The sequence below is a fragment of the Coenobita brevimanus genome, chromosome 16, assembly GCF_032717465.1.
Source record: "Coenobita brevimanus isolate Jiangsu-jjx chromosome 16, ASM3271746v2, whole genome shotgun sequence".
Lineage (NCBI taxonomy): Eukaryota > Metazoa > Arthropoda > Malacostraca > Decapoda > Coenobitidae > Coenobita > Coenobita brevimanus.
The window spans coordinates 11,362,136-11,384,323 of record NC_136969.1 but is presented as its reverse complement, the minus strand read 5'-3'; the positions used below and the strand labels follow the sequence as shown (position 1 = coordinate 11,384,323).

Genomic DNA, 22,188 nt, shown 5'->3' with positions numbered 1-22,188 from the left:
GTGCAGGACAGTGGGGCCCATGGAATTGCCACTAGTCCGGGAGTGATGGTGCGGTGTTTGGGGCAGCTTCCTCACGGAGTCGGTCCTGCAGGATGCAGGGCTCACAGGACTGGGCCTGAAGAGGGTCAAAAGTCGGGCAGTGCGCCGTCAGCCCTTGGTCACCTTCGGGGTCCGAGGGAGGGCCTGGTGGAGACCCGCCTAGAGTGTTGGCTGGGAGGAGGAGGATGCTGAGGTAGGGCGGCCTGTACCCTAGTCCGGGGTGGCCGTCAGGAGAGAACTGCGGCCGCCTGCGTTGGGGGAGGCCCTTCAGTCTCGGCGGGTGCCTGGGGAGACCCGCTGGCCCTGGGGACTGCGGCCTCTGTTGCAGGGGGAAGCCGACAAGGGAGAGCCGCGGCCTCTGGTCCTGGCGGAGCCCGTCAGCATCTGGGGTGACCCGGGCTGCAGGGACTGGACTCCAGGCCTCGTGGGCACCTCGTCTGGTCTGGACTCAGGAGGGGAACCTTTAGAGGAAGAAGCTCCAGCCCTCCAAGGAGAGGGCTGGAAAGAGTGGCACCTCGCTCTAATACCAGGGCGGTGAGGTGAGCCAGAGGTGACTCCTTCCGTCAGGGAGCCCTGTCAGGCATTGCCTGTGCTCCTACGTGGGACAGGGGTACGAGGACACTCCTGTCGTAGGGCTAGGGCCTCCTGCCCTGTGGACGTCAGGAGGAAGAAGGCGGATGTACACTTTTGGCGAGTGCCGCAGCTCCGACGGAGCATGTCTTCCCTTCATCGAGTTGGGGTTACCTGTCCCAGGGACATCAGGAGGAAGAGGTTGGACGTACAGTCTCGGTTAATGGGACAGCTCCGACGGAGCATGCGCTCCCTTCATCGGGTTGGGGTTACCAGTCCTGAGGATGTCAGGAGGAAGAGGTCAGACATACACTCTTGGCTAACGCCACAGCTCCGATGGAGCATGCCCTCCTTCCGTCTGGGAAGGTCTTGTGCCTGTAATGTTGTGAGGAAGAGGCCGGATGTGCTCTCCCAGCTTTCACCGCAGCTCCGATGGAGCATGCCCTCCTTCAGTCTAGGCAGGGGAACAGCAACCCTCAAGGCTCCTCCTGAGTCCTCACTTAAATATGGGGCCAATCCAGAAGACCTGGCATCCGAGGGTGTGCCTGGGAACTTGCCACTGCAAGTCCCACCCCGATTCTGGCGAACATTCCCTCTGCTGGAGAGTAGTGTACTTTCCCTGTGCACTACTGGGTGGTCTGGCTGCGTGGAAGAGGGGCGCCGGGTTTTGATGGAGATACGCCGTTGTTGCCTGGACGTTGGCCCAAGTAAATTAGCCCCTCCGTTGTCCCCTTGTGGGATGGGTGTCACCCCCTCCCTCTCTCCTCCTGAGGTGGTGGAGTCGGGTTCACCTTGCCGCGATGTTATTTCAGCACTTGTACTAAAATCAGTACTGTACAAGTGTGCTTTTATCCACCCTCGTATTTGTCAGACACGACCAAAGCATTAATGGACAGCCGCATAGCACTGGATGACGTGTTGGCCACAGAGCGATATTATCACTTTTCTATCCTACTTTTGTTTTTTTGTGAGAAAGAAGGAACCAAAGGCCACGAGCCCTCAATAACTGTTCCCTCCAAGGAAAAACAAAATACAAGATAGAGCCAAATTCAAGATCCGATCATTTTGAGATGCCTGGACACACTGCGTTTGAAAGACTGGAGATCATAGGAGGCAGGAAATACAGACAGAGGGAGACAGTTCCAGAGCTGACCTGTTGCATAAATGAAAGACTGGGAGTAACGGTTAACTCTTGCATTAGAGAGTTGGACAGAGAAGGGATGAGAGTTTGCTGCTAGACGAGTTCTGCGTGCCCGTCATAGAGGTGGAGGAATGGATGCAGACACTTCAGAGGAGCGGTGGCCATTAAAGCAGCGATAGAAAAGAGATAAAGATGCAACAGTGTGGCGAAGAGACAGAGGTTTAAGGGAGTCAGTAAGAGGAGAGCTAATGAGACAAAAAGCCTTTGACTCCACCCTATTGAGGAGAGCTGCATGTGGGGGAACCTCCCCACACATGGGAATTGTACTACACACAGGGGTGGATAAATCTCGTGTATAGGGTCAACAACTGTGCAGGGGTAAAGAAGAAACGGAGTCGGCTTAGCACACCTAATCTCTTGGAAGAAGATTTTACAAAAGGTGTAATATGATCTTTCCAAGACAAGTTCCGAGTAAATGAATCCCCAAGCATGTTCAAGGATGATGCAGGATTAAGCTGAATATTATTAAACATCAGTGGGTAAACCTGTGGAAGATTTTGTTGGGTTGATAGGTGTAAGAACTGAGTCTTTGATGCATTAAAAACAACAAGATTAATTTTACCCTAGTCGGAGATACGAGCCAAGTCAGACGTTAGGTGTGCCATTGCCTCATCCGTTGTTTGTTGAAGTAACTGCTGAAATGGGCGTTGTGGGAACCGGAAAGGTGAAGGGTGGAGTCATCAGCATATGAGTGGATAAGGTTATATGTACAGCCTAGAAGGTTGTTGATGAATAAAAGGAAAAGAGTTGGTGATAGGACAGAGCCCTGAGGAACACCACTGTTGATAGATCTAGGAGAAGAACGATGGCCGTTCATTACAGCAGCTATAGAATGACTAGAAAGGAAGCTAGAGATGAAGGCACAGATAGAAGGATAGAAACCATAAGAGGGCAGTTTGGAAATTAAACATTTATGCCAGACTCGATCGAAAGCTTTTGGGAAGTCAAGAGGAATGACAAAGCTTTCGCCAAAGTCCCGAAAGGAGGATGACCAGGAGTCTGAAGGGTAAGTGAGAAGATCGCCAGTGGAGCGACCCTGACGGAACCCATACTGACGATCAGAAAGAAGGTTTTGATAGGAAAGATGCTTTAAAATGATTCTGTTAAGAACTGACTCAAAAACTTTTGAGATCCAAGATGTTAAAGCAACTGGACGATAGTTAGAAGGTTGGGTATGGTCACCCTTCTTTGGGACTGGCCGAATGAGAGCAAACTTCTAGCAAGAGTGAAAGGTACAAGATGATAGACAAAGGTGAAAGAGTTTGCCTAGGCAGTGTGTAAGCACAGAAGCACAGTTCTTGAGACCAACAGGAGGGACTCCATCAGGCTCATTTGCCTTGTTAGTATTGAGGCCAGTGATGGCAGAAAATACATCAGCTGAAGAAATTTTAATGTCAGCCATGAGCAAGTCAGAGGGGGGAAATGATAGAGGAACAACACCGGAATCGTCTAAGGTGGAATTGGAGGAGAAAGTCTGAGCAAAGAGATCTGCTTTATCAGTAGAAGAAATAGCTACGGAGCCATCAGAGTAGAAAAGAAGAAGGGAGGATGATGAGGTAAAGTTGTTTGAAAGGTTTTTGGCAAGGTGCCAGAATGAGCGGGAAGAATTCAAGTTGGAAACTGGAGAGGATATAGTACGGATGAAATTATTTTTAGCAGTGTGAAGAACAGACTTAGCATGATTCCAGGCAGAAACGTATTAAAGATGTGATTCAGGGGTGGGTTGGCTCTGGTACCTTTTATAGACCCTCTTCTTGTTGCGGACAGCATTAGAACAAGCATGATTAAACAAAGGCTTTCTTGCATTAGTCAAAGGACATGAGAAAGGAATGTATGGTTCCATATCCGAGAGAATAACCTCCAAAATGCGCAAGGCACACTCAGATGGCTCCCGGCCATGGAAGCAATAATCATTCCAGTGAAAATCAGAGAAGTACTGCCTGAGGGCCTCCCGATCCACAGCTCCAAAGTGCCACAGACGACGTTTCTTTGGAGGGACCACAGGCCGTACTGGAGCGATAGGATAGGTTAAGGTGATAAGATTGTGACTGGAGAAGCCCAATGGAGAGAAAAGATTAACAATGTAAGCACAAGGATTAGTTGTAAGGAAGAGGTCAAGTGTGTTGGAACTCTCTCCAAGGCAGTCAGGGATATGGGTAGGGTGCTGTACAAGCTGCTCTAGGTCATTAAGGATAGAAAAGGTGTAGGTTTCTTCACCAGGTGGATCAGTGAAAGAAGAGGAGAGCCAAGGCTGATGGTGAACATTGAAATCTCCTAGGATGGAGATTTCAGATAAAGGAGAAAAGGATAGGAAGTGTTCAATCATAGAAGTAAGATAGTCGAAGAATTTTTGATAGTAGAATTAGGGGATAAGTAAACATCGCAGATATATTTAATCCGAGAATGACAGGAAAGCCGAAGCCAGAGTGTACAGAATTCAGAAGAGTCGAGTTCATAAACACGAGAGGAAGATAAGTCGGTGCATATATATACATAACAGCCACCTTTGGCTTTGAAATGAGTATAGAGAAACCAGGAGGATACAGAGAAGGGTTTGCTGTCAGTTGCCTCAGACAGCTGAGTCTCAGTTAGGAAAAGAAGGTGAGGTTTAGAGGAGGAGAGGTGGTGCTCAACAGAGGGAAAGTTAGAGGAAAGGCCGCGAATGTTGCAGAAATGAAGAAGAAGTGAGTCAGACAGTGGTTGCAAGCAGCTTGAGTCGTCACCGGGAGAGGGGCGGAAGGTGGGGGCATTTATGGTCCCCCCCCTTGCAATTCCGAGGCTGTGTGATTTCAAGCCATGATTATTTATTTTTACATTTTGGAAAAGGAAGTGTAGTGTATACTGTGTATGTAGTTTGGTGATGATACTTAGAGAAACTTGTACTGGAGAGCATGCTGGCCTACTCTCTGTGTTACTTAGACACTGAAAAAGTTCAGCAAAGAGGGATGGTCGGGAACTAGTCTCGAGGGCTGATGAAACGGGAGCTCCAGCTCTCCCTGTCATCAGCTTTCCATTCACCTCGGGAGTACTGCCCTGCTCGACTGGTGCTACAGTCTACTTATCTGCTGACAGATAGTTCCTCAAGGGCGATCTCCATGAAACAAGTATGTACAACAATAATGCAAAAACTGCTTAGAGCTGCAACAGAAGAGCCTGATAGGGTCAAACTAAACATTAGGTCAGTTCTTCCTTTATTGTACTATACAAGTATTCACATTTTCGGTTCAAGCCTCTGTGCTACTGAATGAACTAGATAACCCAAAGTCAGCCTAAAGTCAATAAATATTGTGATACTTGCAGCTAATATGTTTAATTTATTGTTCTAGTTATCCTAATTGCGGCTTCAGTTGTGAAGAATAGGAAAGATTTATCATTATGTGTTCTCTTTCAGGACTTAGCACACTTACATGCTCCTTGGGGAGTCGGAGTGTTTGAAGTGAAGACTAGTGAAGAAAACACCAGCATGATATACGAACAGCTGTCACAGACTATAGCCACAGCTCGATAGGTATGTGGCCACGGCATGTAAATGAATTAAGGTGAAGAAACTGGTCTGTGGAGGCAGTAATTCAGAGTTCTTTGAAAATATTCACGCCTAAAAACACGCGGCTAATTATTATTATTCCTGTAGACGTCTTTCTGATCCCTTTTTCCTGATGTAGCCGGCATGAAAGAAAGATGTCCTCAATCTGAAGGAACCAGACATACAACAGTTTACTTCATTAGTATTCCTATGAGTTTCCATTGTGTAATCGGAAGTATACTTGGCCCACTACCGAGAGATCCATGTTACAGTTCCTGGACCACCGACGAGAACTTAGGGCAAGGACACACCAGTGACTTAACCAAAAGCCAGAATTGTACAGAATATTCGATTGGTGTAAATCGTGGTCAGAGGGAGTATTAGGGTCTCTTCGTTGTCAGACTATTGTTCATGTTGGCACCATTAGTTTCGTGATAATATTCATAATTTCATTAGTTTCCTGATATTTGTGTGTTCACGATGAGTTTTGTGATATTATTCTTGTTGTTACCGTTAGGTTTGTCACATTTTTTATGTCGGCACCATTAGCTTTGTGATACAATTTATGTTAGCACTATTAGTTTCGTGATATTATTCATGTTGGCACCATTAGCTTGGTGATGCGTTGTGGTGCGTGACGATGGTGGTGGTGAGCGATCACCCAGCCTTCCTCGCCGCCTTCGCTAAGTCCTCCTTCAAGAGCCACCTCCTGCTGATCCAGAAAACAAAGCTGCTCGTATTTTATCGCATCCCTCTCCTCGAACTCCAGAACCTTCCTCACTTTCACAGGACTCTCTCACGAACCACTTCTCTCGTAGCTGTTGTAGATGATACCTTGCCAGTCTTCAGGTAAAGAATGTTATCCGTATACATTTCCGAACATAAATACTTCTCGATCTTACGTATCGATACTATAAACAAGGAATTATTAAACTAGTGAAGTAGTCAGAGTCGTTCAAGTTTTCCACATTATTATTTAACATCTTCAGAAATAACTGACCTTGTGATCCTTTTGGTTCCAACCTTACAAGAGCACAAAGTAAATAGTCGATAATTCTGAGTTTTAATCAATTGACGGATTGCTTTTTCATCGACAGAACCAAAGTGTTCTCATGGCTGTCGTTCACCGGCCCAGAATCCCTGCCATTACAAGTGGCATCATGGACTATCGATCAACGTCTAACTTTCGCTCACCCACCAGATCTTTTTTCCTGGAAGTTCTTCCGGTAAACCTTGAGTGTCGACAGCGCTTCTGTAAAATACTGCTGTAACACAGAGCCACTGTGCTGCATACGTGAGAGATCTTGCATGGTAACTTGTATCATTATTACTGAATTTCGTAAATTACCGACTCGCACGTTACATAAGATATGGTGCAAGATCTCATGATTCCTAAAGGTGAAGAGACGAGAAATTTATAAAGGAATATTCTGACTGGATGAAATTACCAGAATGGGACTAATTTAACCTGAATTCGTGTATTTGGACCTAAACGACATTGACAGATATTGCCAGATTCGTACATTATCTACAGTGCTGCTAATATTCCCATCTCCAAAAGTATTGAAATTCTTGGCGTCTCACTTAACAATGCCCCCAGCTGGACCCCTCATGTCAGATCACTTGCTAAAACCGCCTCAAAGAAACTTGGATTATTGTACAGAGTTCGTAACTTCTTCTCCGATGAGCAGTTAGCTATAATTTATAAGAGTCATGTGCGCCCTCAGCTTGAATATTGCTCACCCTTGTGGAATGGTTGTTGAGAGGTTGCATTAAGACAACTAGACAAAATTCAGAATAAAGCTGTTATAATTATTAACAACCCTGTCATTACATATAAACTACCTCCCCTGCAAGTAAGAAGGAATGTTGCCTCCCTTGCATTATTTTACAGATATTTTTTTGGCAAATGCTCAGAAGAAGTTGCATCTATGGTGCCACCTCTCCATGCCTTCCCTCGTGCTACACGGGCATCTGGTAGCGCTCATGACTGAAATGTCACTGAGCCATATTGCAGAACTTCTGCCTATCAGAATTCTTTCATTCCCCGAACTGCATCTTTCTTGAACTCGCTTCCCCAGAGTTGTTTCCCTCCAAATTTCAACCCACAACTGTTCAGGTCTAACTGTTACAGATATTTTATGAACAGAGGACACCAGTAATCTGGTGTATGGATTTTTTTTTTTTTTTTACTCATTTGTTTTTCCTTCCTTCCTTCTGTTATTTATATAAAAAAAATAAAAAATAAAAAAGTGAGCGACCGAAATGGTCTGGATGGACTGAAGTGTACCTGAATATACAATAACTACTTTTTATTTAAAGGAACTCTGATCAGTTTTTCATCATTTTCCAGCTTCTCTCACATAGGTCAATGCCAGAGAAAGACAGTACTACAGCTCTACATCTTTCCCATAACACGTTTCATGACTAGCATCATATTCGAGTGTTGATCTATTGTTATCAGCCAGGGTTCAAGATGGGCAGATAAGAGTTTTAGGACAAGTGAGAGTAAAAAAATAAATAAATAAGTATTGATAGTAGCTTACTTAATTTTATCTAAACAGCTTTCTTTAATCTAAATAGACTTAACTGAGCCTGAATCTTAATCATTCTGAAAGATCTGAATGGCCTTAGGTTATGCCAACAATACGCAACAGCATGGTCGATCACCGTGGTTGTTTTATTTAACCGAATGTAAGTTAGCACAACTGATACTGGAAAACAAAAGCTTATAATATCTAGGTTCTGTTTTTTGTGTAATACATAAACATATAATCATGCAGTCAGAATGAAAAATGCATTGCCTGACAGTATATAATATTCAAAGTGACATTATTAGTCAACACTATATCGTACATCATCTTGCCGCAGGTTCCCGCACCGGCCACACTTGCTAGTGACAGCGGAGGAGTTAGTGGCACAGGTGGCATTTACAGTCGATAACCCCACGACACCAGAGGACAAACGACCCAACTTCGAGGGGCCAACAGGAAACATTATCGAGATGCTGTCCACGATCATGAACTTCACTTGAACTCTTAATGCACATTTGCTTTATTATACTCTATGTTTGACTGGAAATATTTGGGTTTGATAAATAAGGGCTGGTTGATTGCACAAGTTGCCCTAAGTTAGCAAAAATAAAATATGATTGTGAGCGTAACCTCTGGACTTAGTTTTTTGCTATGGAAAATAGTACATTATCATCAAAGGTGCTTAAATGACGTCCCTCTGACAGATACACGTACTTGATATCCCCTGACAGGACTTGGGGCTTACTGCAGAGCGATGGGACTTGGACAGGCATGACGGGACTCATTACACGTGAATTCAGTTCTATAGTTCGTTTACCTCAACTTGGCTCATATTTTCGTCCTTTTGCAGATTATACTACGAAGCTCGATGGCATAAAAGGACAATGTTACCCCTTCCCTCCTTTTCATATGACTGCTCTATCACTAGCGTCCTATTCTAGTGCTAATCTCTTATTACAGCAGACATCTTATTATGGAATGGTAATTTTGGGCCAAGTTAAAACTAGAGTATATATAGCATCTGTTAAACGAATATGTACTGGCTTTAGGCATGTAGTTTCGTCTATCTCACCTATAGATTTTGAACATTTCTTTTTAACATTTTTCACTACGTTCTTTTTCTACTTGTCATTAAAACTACTTTTTGTTGACCTGCAGTTTATGTTATTTCATTATTTTCTTTTAACACGCAGCCATATCTTAGGTAGATTCCAAAGTTAAATTATCCTCCTACTGCTTTCATCATTGTACAGTACTCGTATTTTCCTGTACATAAATTTCGATCCTCATGTTTCGCATATACGGCATCTGAGCAAACATTTATTATTTTCTTTTTGTCAGTTTCCCTTTCAGATATTTAGCTCGCTGACAGTTGCTGCTGAAATAACAAGTCGTGATCAGTACAGTAAATATACTGAGTCAACAAAATGACTTGTGAGCCTCCTCACGAATTACTCATCACAGTATAACGTGGTAAAGACCAATCTTTTATGGAATATATCCCGACATAGATTGTTGTACTGTTCTTCATTATATATAATAAAAAAAAAAAAATACTTTTCAGGAAGAGAAGTTTACTCCGGGACCATTTTTCATGGATATAACCAGAAGCCAGTGGATAGACTACACTCCATTTGTGTTTATGGGAAATTCTCTAATTCTCGCTGCCCGTGGTCGACCTGAGGTGGACCCATGAGGCTTCCTGGTGCCTCTTAGACAAAAGGTTTGGGTGGCTGTGATGACAGCACTGTGGGCAGTATGCGCTGTGATGCTGCTTCTGTTTTTCTGCCTCACATGCCTCACATGCATGAACCACGCATGAAAGATATCAACACCTTCAACTGTTTACGAGTTCTTTTGCAAGAAGGTAAATAGTGACTGTCATGTTGTGGTTTACACTGAGTGGTTTTAGATTAACTCTGGAGGGACGCAGAGATTAGATTAAGTGGGAGCGGTGGAATTAATATAGGCAGCATCCAGGCTTATTAACATCCGAACTAGTATTTTTTTTTTTTCTGTGAGAATACCAAAAGAGCCAGTTGTTTCGCCGACATAGCTTCATGATGTTGAACCATTGTTTTGTGTTGGATGATGCTTAGTTTCATCTCGCTAATGACAGCTTACTGTAACCACTACTATTATCTCACCAAAGCTGCCAGAAAAAGACCATCAAACATTTTGGTGATCCATATCTTTTGCTTAACTAAATTTTGTTTTCCAGATATAAAGAGAACTAAGAGTCGGTGGTGGTGGGAGCGTGTAATGCTGGGGGTGATGCTGATGATGGTGGTTCTGACACAGAGTTACGTCGGCAGTCTCATGTCCCTCCTTTCAGTCAGATATATAGACCAACCCTATCAGACTCATGAGGACGTCCTTGGCAACTCTGATGTTGGGATAATTGTTGTTCCATACAATTTGATCATTAAATATATTGAGGTGAGTGGCTGTTTCTTCAAGATGATAAAAAATAAATAGTATCTAATTGGCTGTCCATAATGCGTTACCTTAATTGATATGCTGTTAGTTAACTGTGGCGTCAAAAAATGATAATCATAATAGTTTTGCATGAGATGATTAAACTCTGCATGAAATTCATATCATAACAGCAAGCTGCCCTAAGGTTAGGTTAGGTTAGGTTAGGTAAGGTTAGGTTAGGTTAGGTTAGGTTAGGTTAGGTTTCTCAAACACTATAAACAGCGAATTAATTTATGAGTAGGATCGATTATTTTGATAGATAAATATGTTCCTGATGCTATTTTCAGTCATTAACTCATGGGTCATCCGTAATTTCCATATGTTTGATTTATAACCATAATTGTCTGCAAGATATTTACAAGTACTTTTCTTTTTCCAGTTACTAAAAAATCGTATTTCCAAATCCCATAAACATATGCCGTAAAGTAGACAATTTTTGATGGCCTTATTCTTTTCAGACTGCCACGTCAGGACCACTTCATGAACTGAGGACACTGATGGGGACAAAACGGATCGCCTACAACAAGTTCGTCGAATTACGAACAGCACTGAGACTGTCGTGCGTACAGCCACTCACGTCATCTTTGACCTGCATCTCAACTATGCCAACTTGCTGCCCAAAAGCTTTTCTCTCACAGATTTTAATATGATTCCTATAATTACTGAAATTATGTATGTTTAACATATTTTTATTTATCTGTATATTAGAACGCGTCAGTGTATCATAGCAGTACCAAGCCAACAATATATTAATATTTAATTGCTGTCACTATAAAACAGCATGAACACACACACACACACACACACACACACACACACACACACACACACAAGCTGCTGTTGAACTGGTCATATTACGTTAGTCATGAAATATAAACTGGCCTTTACAAAGACTTTTCTTTACTGAGTAAAACAAACAGGTTATTTAAGTTAATAAAATTACTGTTTTGAACTTACATGCATCGTTAAGGAAGATATTCACTACGGATTTAATATTTCACGAGGAGAAGTTTTGAAAACTCCCTTTCCCTACCCAGTCGTCTGTCATCAGTAAGAAAAAATTAAATGTTATCAGGGCTTCTACGCCTGACAAACTGGTTAATTAAAGGACTTTATAGAGGGAGAAAATAAAAGCCTTTACCCCTAAATGGTGCTTTCATTAAAATAAACTATATGAGTAGTCCTGGAGAAGTCAAGATGTTGCGACTCCTCTTTTTACAATTTCCACTTGTAATTAATAATATCATGGAGGAGAGAAAGACACTAAAACTGACGCATATAACTGAAATGAGGATTTCAGAGACATACGACTGTAGAGAAAAAGCAAGGTGGAAATTAATTAAAAGCGATTGTTGGGCAAATGTGAAACACTGGCATTTCAAAATAATAACCATCTTGTAAGTCCGTAAAAGGAACACATCAGCTTTCTTCTAATAATATATCTACGCTTTTGTATTAATATCTAGTAATTATTTTGGCTGATTCAGAGGAGAGATTGAGATAGTTGGTAGAGGAGTTTGGAAGGGTGTGTGAAAGGAGGAAATTGAAAGTAAATGGAATAAGAGTAAAGTGATGAAGTGTACGAGGTTGGTTGATGGTAGGGGGATGAATATAGTTTTGAATGGCGAGTTGCTTGAGGAGGTAGAGTGTTTTAAATATCTAGGGTCACATGTTGCTGTGGATGGAAGAATAGATGCAGACGTGAAGTTTAGAATAAATGAAGTAGGAAAGGTGCTGGGAGGAATGAAAAAAGTGTTTAGATGTCGTTCGCTTGGAATGGATGTAAAGAAAAGGCTGTATGAAGGTGTTGTGGTACCGACTGCCTTATATGGGGCTGAAACATGGAATATGGGTGTAGCAGAGAGGAAAAGTTTGAATATAATGGAGATGAGGTATCTGAGGAGTATGTGTGGAGTGATGTGTATGGATCGAGTGCGAAATGATGAAGTGCGAAGGAGAACTGGAGTTGTTCGGGAGATGGCAGGTAGAGTTGAGCAGAGGGTGTTGCGATGGTTTGGGCATATGGAGAGAATGGATAATGAGCGATTGGTGAAAAAAATAACTAGATCTGGTGTGAGAGGTGTAAGGCTGAAAGGAAGACCACGAATAGGATGGATGGACAGTGTGAAGAGAGCGCTGGATGCGAAAGGGATGTCTGTTAAGCAAGGAAGAGTGGCTGTGCGTGACAGAAGTAAATGGAGAGAAAATGTGAATGAATAAGTGATGACGCAGCCCTGAGGGGATATTCTCCCGCATTTGATCTGATCAGCTAGTCAGGTCAGGTGCGGGCAAGGGGATGGGTCTGTTAGGATGTGGCAGGGGTAATCCAGCTCTGCTGTCGGGCCCTGCTGCAGATGTCACTGATTGCATTGCGCAGTTGACCCTTGTGCGGTGTGGTGCGGTGAGGATCTGTCCGTTCTCTCCTTTGGGGCAAAGATGCGAATGGATGAGTAAATGGGGAGTGTGTCGTCCTGTCTCGGCTACCTCCCTTTCCTTGGGGGAAGCAGCCTAGGTATATAGAATAGATAGATAGATTTTCGCAGGTCGTTGTGATTTTTACTTTTCACGGAGTGTCTACGCAACCACCCCTCTGGCAATGGTGGCTCAGAAGAACAGCCTCTTTTTAGCGAGGATTAATAAGTTGTAAGTGCCCCAGTTTGGTAAAATAAGCAATAATGAATGACAAATAACAATAGTTGCAGAATAATCCTTAAAAAAATAAATTTAACACATATTTATAGTCTAGTCAGTTTCACAGTATGGTTTGGGGTATATGATAAGTTTACATATAGACACATACACACCCTGAGATGTCTTGGAAGAACAGACGAGGGCTCAGTATTTCACCTGTCATTTTTCTTAGCGAGTTATTCTTCACATACAAACATATAAGCGTCTCTTTGTGGTTAGATCCTACACGTTGGTGGAATCAGGGCTGTACGATAGATGGATGAAGTACTCAGAACACAACTCCAGCATGTGCAAGAACCCACCCAGGATCATCACCGTCACCACCATTCTTTCACTCACCAGTCTTTGGGTAAGCCATGATAGTAATTTCCTTCATTACTGAAAATAGGGTAGATTTACCTCACAATACCTACTATCCCCCTCAATCTGATATTGCATTTTATCATTACACCAAGACGATTTTATTCGGTTCACAAGAGATTCTATTTATCTGGGAGGCTGAACGTAGCAATCATTAACCCTTTTAATACGAGAGTGAGTAAGTTTTAAAAAATTAATAAGCAACAAAATACTTCACTGGAGTAAAGTGGTGAAAAACTTGAGTGTGTGTAATCAAGTAATGAGCATCTTTTAATATCTCGTAGGCAAATATGTACTGTCACATTCAATTATGCAGGAGGATGTTTCGGATAAAAATAAAACACCACAATAAAACCTGTCTTTTCTTAATACTAATCTGGCTACGTACTATGGACAATACCCTCCACCCCCATGGTCTCATGGTATATTGTGGGATTATAGTGAACTTGTCATCATATCTGGTACGCTGAAGTAGCCTATGATGACGTGTTAGGGCAGTTGTCGGTGGGTACTGGAGAGACACACGTGTTATGGACAAAGTTTATGGATCTCCACCTCGTCCTCCGAGAACTAGTCTATAATGACATTATCTGAGTGTAAGCGTAGATTAAACGTCAAGGCTGTACAAGAAAATGGATAGTAGAAAATAATTCAATCCCTACCGTGGCATGAAGATTAGTTCGAAATTAATAATTGTTTTAATAGGTGTTGTTTTCCGGTGTTGCTGTTTGCTGATGATACAGTATTGTTGAGCGAAGATGAATGGGAGTTGCAAGGTTTGGTGAATGAATTTGGGACAGTGTGTAGGAGGAGGAAGCTGAAAGTTAATGTAAACAAAAGTAGAGTTATGGTGTTTGAGAGGAATGAAGTCACAGAGTGTGCAGTGAGGTTGGATGGTGAGGATATGGAGAATGTGAGCGCATTCAAGTACTTGGGTAGTGTGATGAGTAAGGATGGAACTTTGGGGGATGAAGTACGTGAAAGGGTACAGCAGGGAAGAAAGGTTGTTGGTACACTGAAAGCAGTGATGAGAAATAGGGAGGTGAGTATGGAAGTTAAGAAGTCACTGCATGATGGTATTGTGATCCCTACCCTGACGTATGGAAGCGAGGCGTGGACATTGCAAGAGGGGAACAAGTCAAGAGTGAGAGCAGTGGAAATGAGTTACTTGAGAGGAGCATGTGGAGTAACGTGGAGGGACAGGTTGACGAATGAAGAAGTGAAGGAACGTTGTGGGGTAGATGTGGATGTGGTTGAAAAGATTAGGAGAAATACACTGAGGTGGTTTGGACATGTGGAGAGAATGGAGAATGAAAGACTGACTAAGAGGGTGTATGTAGGTGAGGTGGAGGGAGGGAGAGGGAGGGGTAGACCGAGGATGAGGTGGAGGGATAGAGTTGAGAGGTATATGAGGGAGGGGGGGGTGAGTTGGGGGGAGGGGAGTCAAATGGTGGGTGACAGAGTGACTTGGAGGCGTTTTGTCTGCGGCCACCCTTTGCGGGATTAGGGCGTCGGGCTATAGATAGATAGATTTAATAGGTCTTTTATAGACATATATATGTGACGTCGTAAGAGCTGACTATAAGTGAAAGGGGGTATTATTAGTTTAGTCCATTAATGAAAGGATTACTTAACTACATCCCACGTTATCCATTTTCAGGGCATGTTTGCGGTGCTTGGGTGTGGGTTCACAATGACTGTGGTGGTGCTGGTGATGGAGCTGGTGTGTTGTGGAGCCAGGTGGGCCAATAGGGTCAGGTGGCCACCTAAGACACACACCTATCACCATCACTGACCACACACATCACCGTTGTTGACAACGCTCTTCACATAATTGCGTACTTCATTTTAAGTTTGATAAGGAAAGCAGTGGATACTAATCACTTAAATGAATTCATAATTTTGAATTATATATAAAATTATACAAATGGCAAAGTATAAGAGTTGCCTCCAGTATCACTCACCGCAGTGTATTCTCATGGGTATCACTTTTACCGTTTGTGTAAGAATTATATATTAATGAATTTTATTTATTTTTTCTTCATAATCCACTGCCTATGGAGTAAAGTTAGTGACCTAATTATACACGTGCAGCAACATTATATTCTGCGTGACAGAATCTTCTACCATCAAGGGTAGAGCTATGCAGTCACACTTCTCTGTCTGTGTGTCTCTCTCTCTCCAGGGAATTATATATCACTGATGGGAGGATCATCATGAAAATATGTGGAAATGTCCCCAGTAACCCAGCTGATCTATTTGTTTTAGTTGATCCGTCAAGTTGATGTGTTGGAGTAGGTAAACTGTCACAGTATAGTGGGAGGGGAGGTGCATGTGTTCACTGACTGATGTGGTGAGAGGGGAGGGGGAAGGGGTGTTTACTGGGTGGTGCAGTGAGAGGGGAGGGTAAGGTACTCACTGCCTGGTGTAGTGAGAGGGAAGGGAAAGGTGTTCACCGTTTATATAAGGGGCTCAGAAGGCCGGTCAGCACTCAGAGCTCAGCTGTTGCTCCACGGTGTTGGAGATCACATTCCAGCCTCACCTTCCCCTACTCTCTGATCGTGAGTCATGTGGCACTGTGTTGCTGTTAGTCATATGGTACTGTGTTAGTCATATGGTGCAGTGTTGTTGTTAGTGATATTGTACCGTGTTAATGTTAGTGAAATAGCACCGTGTTGCTGTCGGTGATATAATACTATACCGTGTCGCTATAAGTGACATTGTACCGTGTTGCTGGTAGTGACATAGTACTGTGTTGTTATTAGTCATGAGGTAACGCGTTCCTGTTTGTCATGTTGTACCCCCACTGACAGAGCAAGGTATCTTTATCGGAGAGACGTTTATTAATTCTTTACCACCTTATACTGACAGCTATAGATGAAGATAGTGTCCACCATTTTTATAATCTTTTATCTCTAAGTTTCAGACACCGAACAGGAAAGCACAGTGGTCGTCAGGACCAACCTCTCTGACCGAACGAAACATCTTTGCGCGAAGGAAATTATTATATTTTATTAAATTGACTCTCGACGTTTTTTGTGTTTATAGATCACTAAATTTGAGGCAGCATTATGAAAACACAGCGAATATCTCTTGGTCAAAAGGAAACTAGCAAAAAAAAAAAAAAAAATACCGGCTAGTGGCATCAGAATCTTTGATTTTAAGATTAGATTAGGACATTTTTCTATTACTTTCAGACTTGTTCTAATTGTTTTAAGACCCATTTTTGTTTTCACACACTTTATTTTTGAAGGCAATCTTTTTTTTGCTTTAGACTTACTTTTCTTGTTTTAAAATTTCTTTGTTGTTGAATAACGTGTTTGTTTTATAAGGCCTGTTTGTTTTTTATTAATTTTTATTGTTCCTTGGACACATTTTCCTTGCTTAGGTAGTTGGTGTGGACAGTTCATTTCTCCAAAGAGTAAGTGATGTTTGTGGTGCCCATGCATCATTTTTCCTTTATAACCCGTAACACAGAGCCTGAGAGTGTGTGATAAAGTAGCCTGGTTGTACCAACCTGTCTCTTGCTTAGAGGTTTATTTCTGTTGCTCTGAGGTTTGTCTCTGTTGCTTAAATTTTTCTGTTGCTTAGAGGTTTGTTTCTGTTGCTTAGAGATTTATTTCTTCTGCTTAGAGATTTGATTCTGTTGATTATGGGCTTGTTTCTCTTTCTTAGATATTTATTTCTGTTGCTTTGAGGTTCGTTACTTTTTCTAAATTTTTTTTGGGGGGATGCTTAGAGAATTGTTTTTGTTGCTTAAAGACTTGCATAAGGACTTGTTACTGTTGTTTCTTGACCAGTTTCGATCCACTGATGTTGTTTGTAACCTATTGCTGTTTTTACTCATACTTCATTAACCTGTTACAGTTTCCAGCACCTTTCATGGGGTGGAGAGATTACTAGGATGCTTCGTTTGTCTTTTTCGGGAGGTGAAGCAGAGAACCAGTGAATTTCTAGGGACAGTCCATCCTAAGCAGACTTCAATTTACGATCTATATGACAGACTTTCTTTCTTTTCTTTTCTTTTTTATCGATGGACCTTCTTGGTAAATATATTATGGACTCAAAAAAATTGCCTAACAGTGCCTATGAATGAAAGATATTACATGGCTCCTGCCGTTCAGTACCCAAAACTTACTGCCGGTATCCAAACCCCCTCTCAATATCCAAATATAGTTCAGGTTTTTTATATATTGTCCCCACATTCAGAAGGTATTTAACTCAAAAGAGGTTTCTCGAACTCAGTGACTTTTATAAATAGTTTTCACCACAAACTTTGCTAATAACCTGGTACTTAATAAAATATCCAGTGGCAACAGGAATGCAGTGAAAGTAATGTCCCTTTTGCGTAGGACATAAACAAAAGTAACTACAAATCATACGTCCTACACATGACGCAAAGTAACCAGGAGGACAAAGATCTATTTTATATTTAATTGTTGAATATCTCTCTTAGACAGAAAATGGAAACATTGTGGCCCTCGCGCCCAACCTCCCTGACAGAACGCAACAACTTCATCTGGCTGTGGGTGGGGGGCCTGTCTGCTCGTGCCATAGCTAGGGTAACCGGGTCCAGCGTCAACACTGTCTGCAGGTGGCTTAGGCGGTGGAAGCAGGAGGGCCATGTTGAGAGCAGGCACCGCACTGGCCGATCTAGTAAAGGGAAACATTACAAAGCAATTTACAGCCGTATTACAGCCTTCCATCCCATAGCATTGCACTATGATGCGTTATATTTATCAGAATCTCAGAGCAATACCAACAGATTTCCATTATCACGGTGAATATACCAAATACCCTGATCTGGACAGGTATTACTGAGTTACACGTAAATGTAAAGTTGAAGTACTCATAATCAACATTCATTCAAAGTAACTTTGCCATCTCCTTCAGTTTTGAAACATTCCCTGCCAAACCAAACAGATGCTAACTAAACAGGATTTTTATATATGGCAGCCGAGTGAAAAGGTCATCTGTATCAAGATGATGAATTGCCAACACATCACGTGCCATAGTTTAGTTGTCGTTTGGAGAGAAAAACTAGCAAGAGCCAAGGAAAAGATAAAGTTCACTTTCATGTAAATTCATCTGCGTCTCTCTTATAAAGGGGTAGAAGTAGAGAACTTTGATATCTGTGCTAAATATTGTTTTTGTTACCCAAAGCTGGCAGAGCAAACAGCTTAATGAAGTGAGGTAAGAGATGTGAGATCTCATTTGTGCTCTCGGTTATATGAGCTCTTAATTAAGCATTTGCATCCCAAAGCCACGATTTCGTTGAGGTTTTGAAGACACCACGTATTTAGTAAGTACATGGCATAATGCTTACAACAAACATTTAAGTCTTATTTTATACTGAGAAGCTATTGTTCAGCTCTTTCAGAACGATAATGTATGTTGTCCTATGTTAGGAAGGTTATAAACAATCTGTATTTCATGTGTCATACCAAACGTTCTTGTTTTAGTTTTTTTTCTCCTCAGAAAATTGATATTACAGGCTTCAGACTTCTTTGTGCTTCTTCGAAAGGTGATAAAGTAATTTTTTGTACTTGGCTAGAATTTTTAACCAGGCTTTTTCACCTGCATCATATTTAAATGCCCTCAAATGATTTGATGTTCAAGAAATTAACGGAATAAAAACATATTTCTAAACAGTGTAAGTATTTTTGTTACATAACGGTATAGGAGTAATATGCTGCGGCATATATATTAATGTGTAATGAATATCATAATAAAAATACAACACTGAATAAAGTCCATTTTCATTCGGATATCATGTCATGAAGCTTATCAGACACCCTTACGTACGTTTTGGTAACAGTGCTTGGAAGATGAGGGAAGTCTGAGTTTCGTATGGCAGTTTTGTAGTTTTGGATACACATGAACTGGGGGGACATACAACTAAGTAACTTTCCTCATCCAGGAAATGTTCATCAACGTGAAGAAGATAAAGATGAACTCGCATAAACCACAGATCGATTTTGCTTTCTGGTTGTTGGTCAGGATTTGACTTCACAAACTTATGATCAACTCCCTCTCCTAACTGGGGTTTGTTTTTGCAGCATATATTAAAAATTTTCTCCTACCTCTTGTTATTTCTCAAAAAACAAATCTCCAGGTCATGAGAGAAAAATTATGGTCATTTTTTTTTTCTCAAAGAGCGAATAAAAAAAAGATGAGCGCTGAATTATGTGTTATTCCTGATGCAAAATACATACCCTGAGGCACGAGGAGGAGCAGATTTAAAGTTTCTTAATGGCCTAAGAAGTGTTATGGTGAAGGTTTGTTTAAGAAATAGATGTGGTGGTGGTGGAGGTGTGCCACAGTGCTTGTAACATATTTCGGCAGTGGTGGAGGCATTACGTAGTGATCGTGACGTTTGGTGGTGGCGGAGGTGTGCTGTGGTGATCGTGACGTGTGGTGGCGGCGGAGGTGTGCGGTGTTGGTCGTGACGTGTTTTGGCTGTGGTGGTGGTGCTATGATGTCGACTACGGCGAGGATACTATGGCTCTGCCTGGAGATCACCTGCCTCCTGGTTCATGCTTGCCTACATCACATGACAGGCATGTAGACTGAAGTACTGTACAGGGAAAGAGCTTAAAAAAAAAAAAAAAAAAAATTGTTTCATTTTGATCTAAGCTGTTATATGAGCATCATCAAATATCAAGTTATTTTGTTGTATTTAATTATTTCAGTTGATTGCTTTTTACGATGTCAAGAAAGAGGTACTCAGAATTCCGATTAATAATGGATTATCGGATGTTTCAAGCCACAGCAACCCTAGGTAGCTATGATCTTTTGAAGGTTTGCTTATTCATAACTACACAGCTACTCGTAGTTAGAGTTTCTGATTTAACTGAGCTATAACATTCAACGAACATTAACTATGAAACCTAAACCCGCCAATTAGTAATCACTGATTACTGAACTTAATTCTTTCCGTGCTTTTTCCGCTGTGTTACTTTTAGTATAATATTTTGGCTACAGGCAGTTTTAATCAGCAGAGAGAACACATTGGTACATGAAGGGTTGATTTTGGTGCATATTCCCAGACAAATACGTCAACATTTGTACTAAAAACAGTTCTGTACAAGTGTGCTTTTATCCACCCTCGTATTAGTCAGACACGAGCATAGCATCAATGGACAGCCGCCTAGCACTGAATGACATGTTGGCCACAGAGCGGTGTTCTCACTTCTCTGTCCTACTGCTGACAGATGGCTCCCCATGGGCGATATCCATGACGCAAGTAAGTATGCATAATAATAATGTAAAACTGTGGGACTTCAACATAAGAGCCTCATAGGGTCAAGCTAAACATTAGGTCAGTTCTTCCTTTACTGTACGATACAAGTATTCACATTTGCGGCTTTAATCCACTGTGCTACTGAACTAGATAAGCCAAAGTCTGCCCAAAGTCAATCAAAATTGTGGTAGTTGCAGCTAATATGTTTAATTTATTGTTCTAGTTATCCTTATTGCTGCTTCAGTTGTGAAGAATAGGAAAGATTTATAATTTTGTGTTCTCTTTCAGGACCTAGCACACGTATATGCTCCGTGGGGAGTCGAAGTGTTTGAGGTGAAGACTAGTAAACAAAACACCACCATGACATACGAACAGCTCTCACAGACTATAGCCACAGCTCGAGAGGTATGTGGCCACGACATGTAAATGAATTAGGGTGAAGAAACTGGTCTCTGGAGGCAATAATTCAGAGTCCTTTGAAAATATTCACGCATAAAATAAAAAACGGCTAATTAATATTATTCCTGTAGACGTCTTTCTGTTCCCTTTTGTCTGTTGTAGCCGGCATAAAACAGAGAAAGACGTCCTCAGGCTGAAGGAACCAGACATAAAAAAGTTTATTCATCAAGTATTCCTACGAGGTAGCATTATGTACTCAGAAGTATACTTGCCCCACAACCGAGAGATCCATGTTACAGTTCCTCGACCACCGACGAGAACTTAGGGTGAGGACATTTCAGGGACTTACGCAAAAGCCAGGATTGTACAGAATATCTGATGGGTGTAAATTATTGTCAGGGGGAGTATTATGGTCCTTTCGTTGTCAGACGATTATTCATGTTGGCACCATTACTTTCGTGATTATATTCTTGCTGGTATTTGGTTCCAGATATTTATGTACGCACGATTAGTTTTGTAATATTATTCGTGTTGGCACCGTTAGGTTCGTCACATTTTTTATGTTGGCACCATTAGCTTAGTGTTATAATTCATGTTGGCACTATTAGTTTCGTGATATCATTCATGTTGGCACCATTAGCTTGTTGATGCGTTGTGGTGCGTGACGATGGTGGTGGTGAGCGATCACCCTGCCTTCCTCGCCGCCTTCGCTGAGTCCTCCTTCGAGAGCCACCTCCTGCTGGTCCAGAAAACAAAGCTGCTCGTATTCACTCGCATCCCTCTCCACCAACTCCAGACCCTTCCTCACCTTCACAGGACTCTCTCACGAACCACTTCTCTCGTTGCTGTTGTGGACGATACCTTGCCAGTCTTCAGGTAACGAGTATTATCAGTATACAGTTGCCAACATAAATACTGCTCCATTGTAAGTATCGAGGGTATAAACAATGAGCTTTGAAACCCAGTGAAATGGTCGGAGCCTTTCAAGTTTTCCACATTATTGAACTTCTTCATAAATAACTAAACTTGTGATCCTATTGGTTGCAACCGTACAAGAACACAAAGTAAATAGTCGATAATTGGGTATTAATTAACGGATGGATTTCTTTTTCATCAACAGAACCAAAGTGTTCTCATGGCTGCCGTTCAC

At 41.9% G+C, this 22,188-nt stretch overlaps 1 protein-coding gene and 1 long non-coding RNA gene across 2 annotated transcripts in view; both read left to right on the top strand.

The window, feature by feature from the left end:
* LOC145390967 (uncharacterized) overlaps positions 1-10,995 on the top strand; it is a 95,952-nt gene extending 84,957 nt beyond the window's left edge. Inside the window, exon 3 of the mRNA XM_080265702.1 lies at positions 10,804-10,995. Coding sequence (XP_080121828.1) covers positions 10,804-10,995 — 192 coding nt within the window. The remainder of the gene's footprint in view (positions 1-10,803) is intronic.
* Positions 10,996-20,499: 9,504 nt separating this feature from the next.
* LOC145390966 (uncharacterized) overlaps positions 20,500-22,188 on the top strand; it is a 334,744-nt gene continuing 333,055 nt past the window's right edge. Inside the window, exon 1 of the long non-coding RNA XR_013895758.1 lies at positions 20,500-20,642. This is a non-coding gene — a long non-coding RNA (uncharacterized LOC145390966). The remainder of the gene's footprint in view (positions 20,643-22,188) is intronic.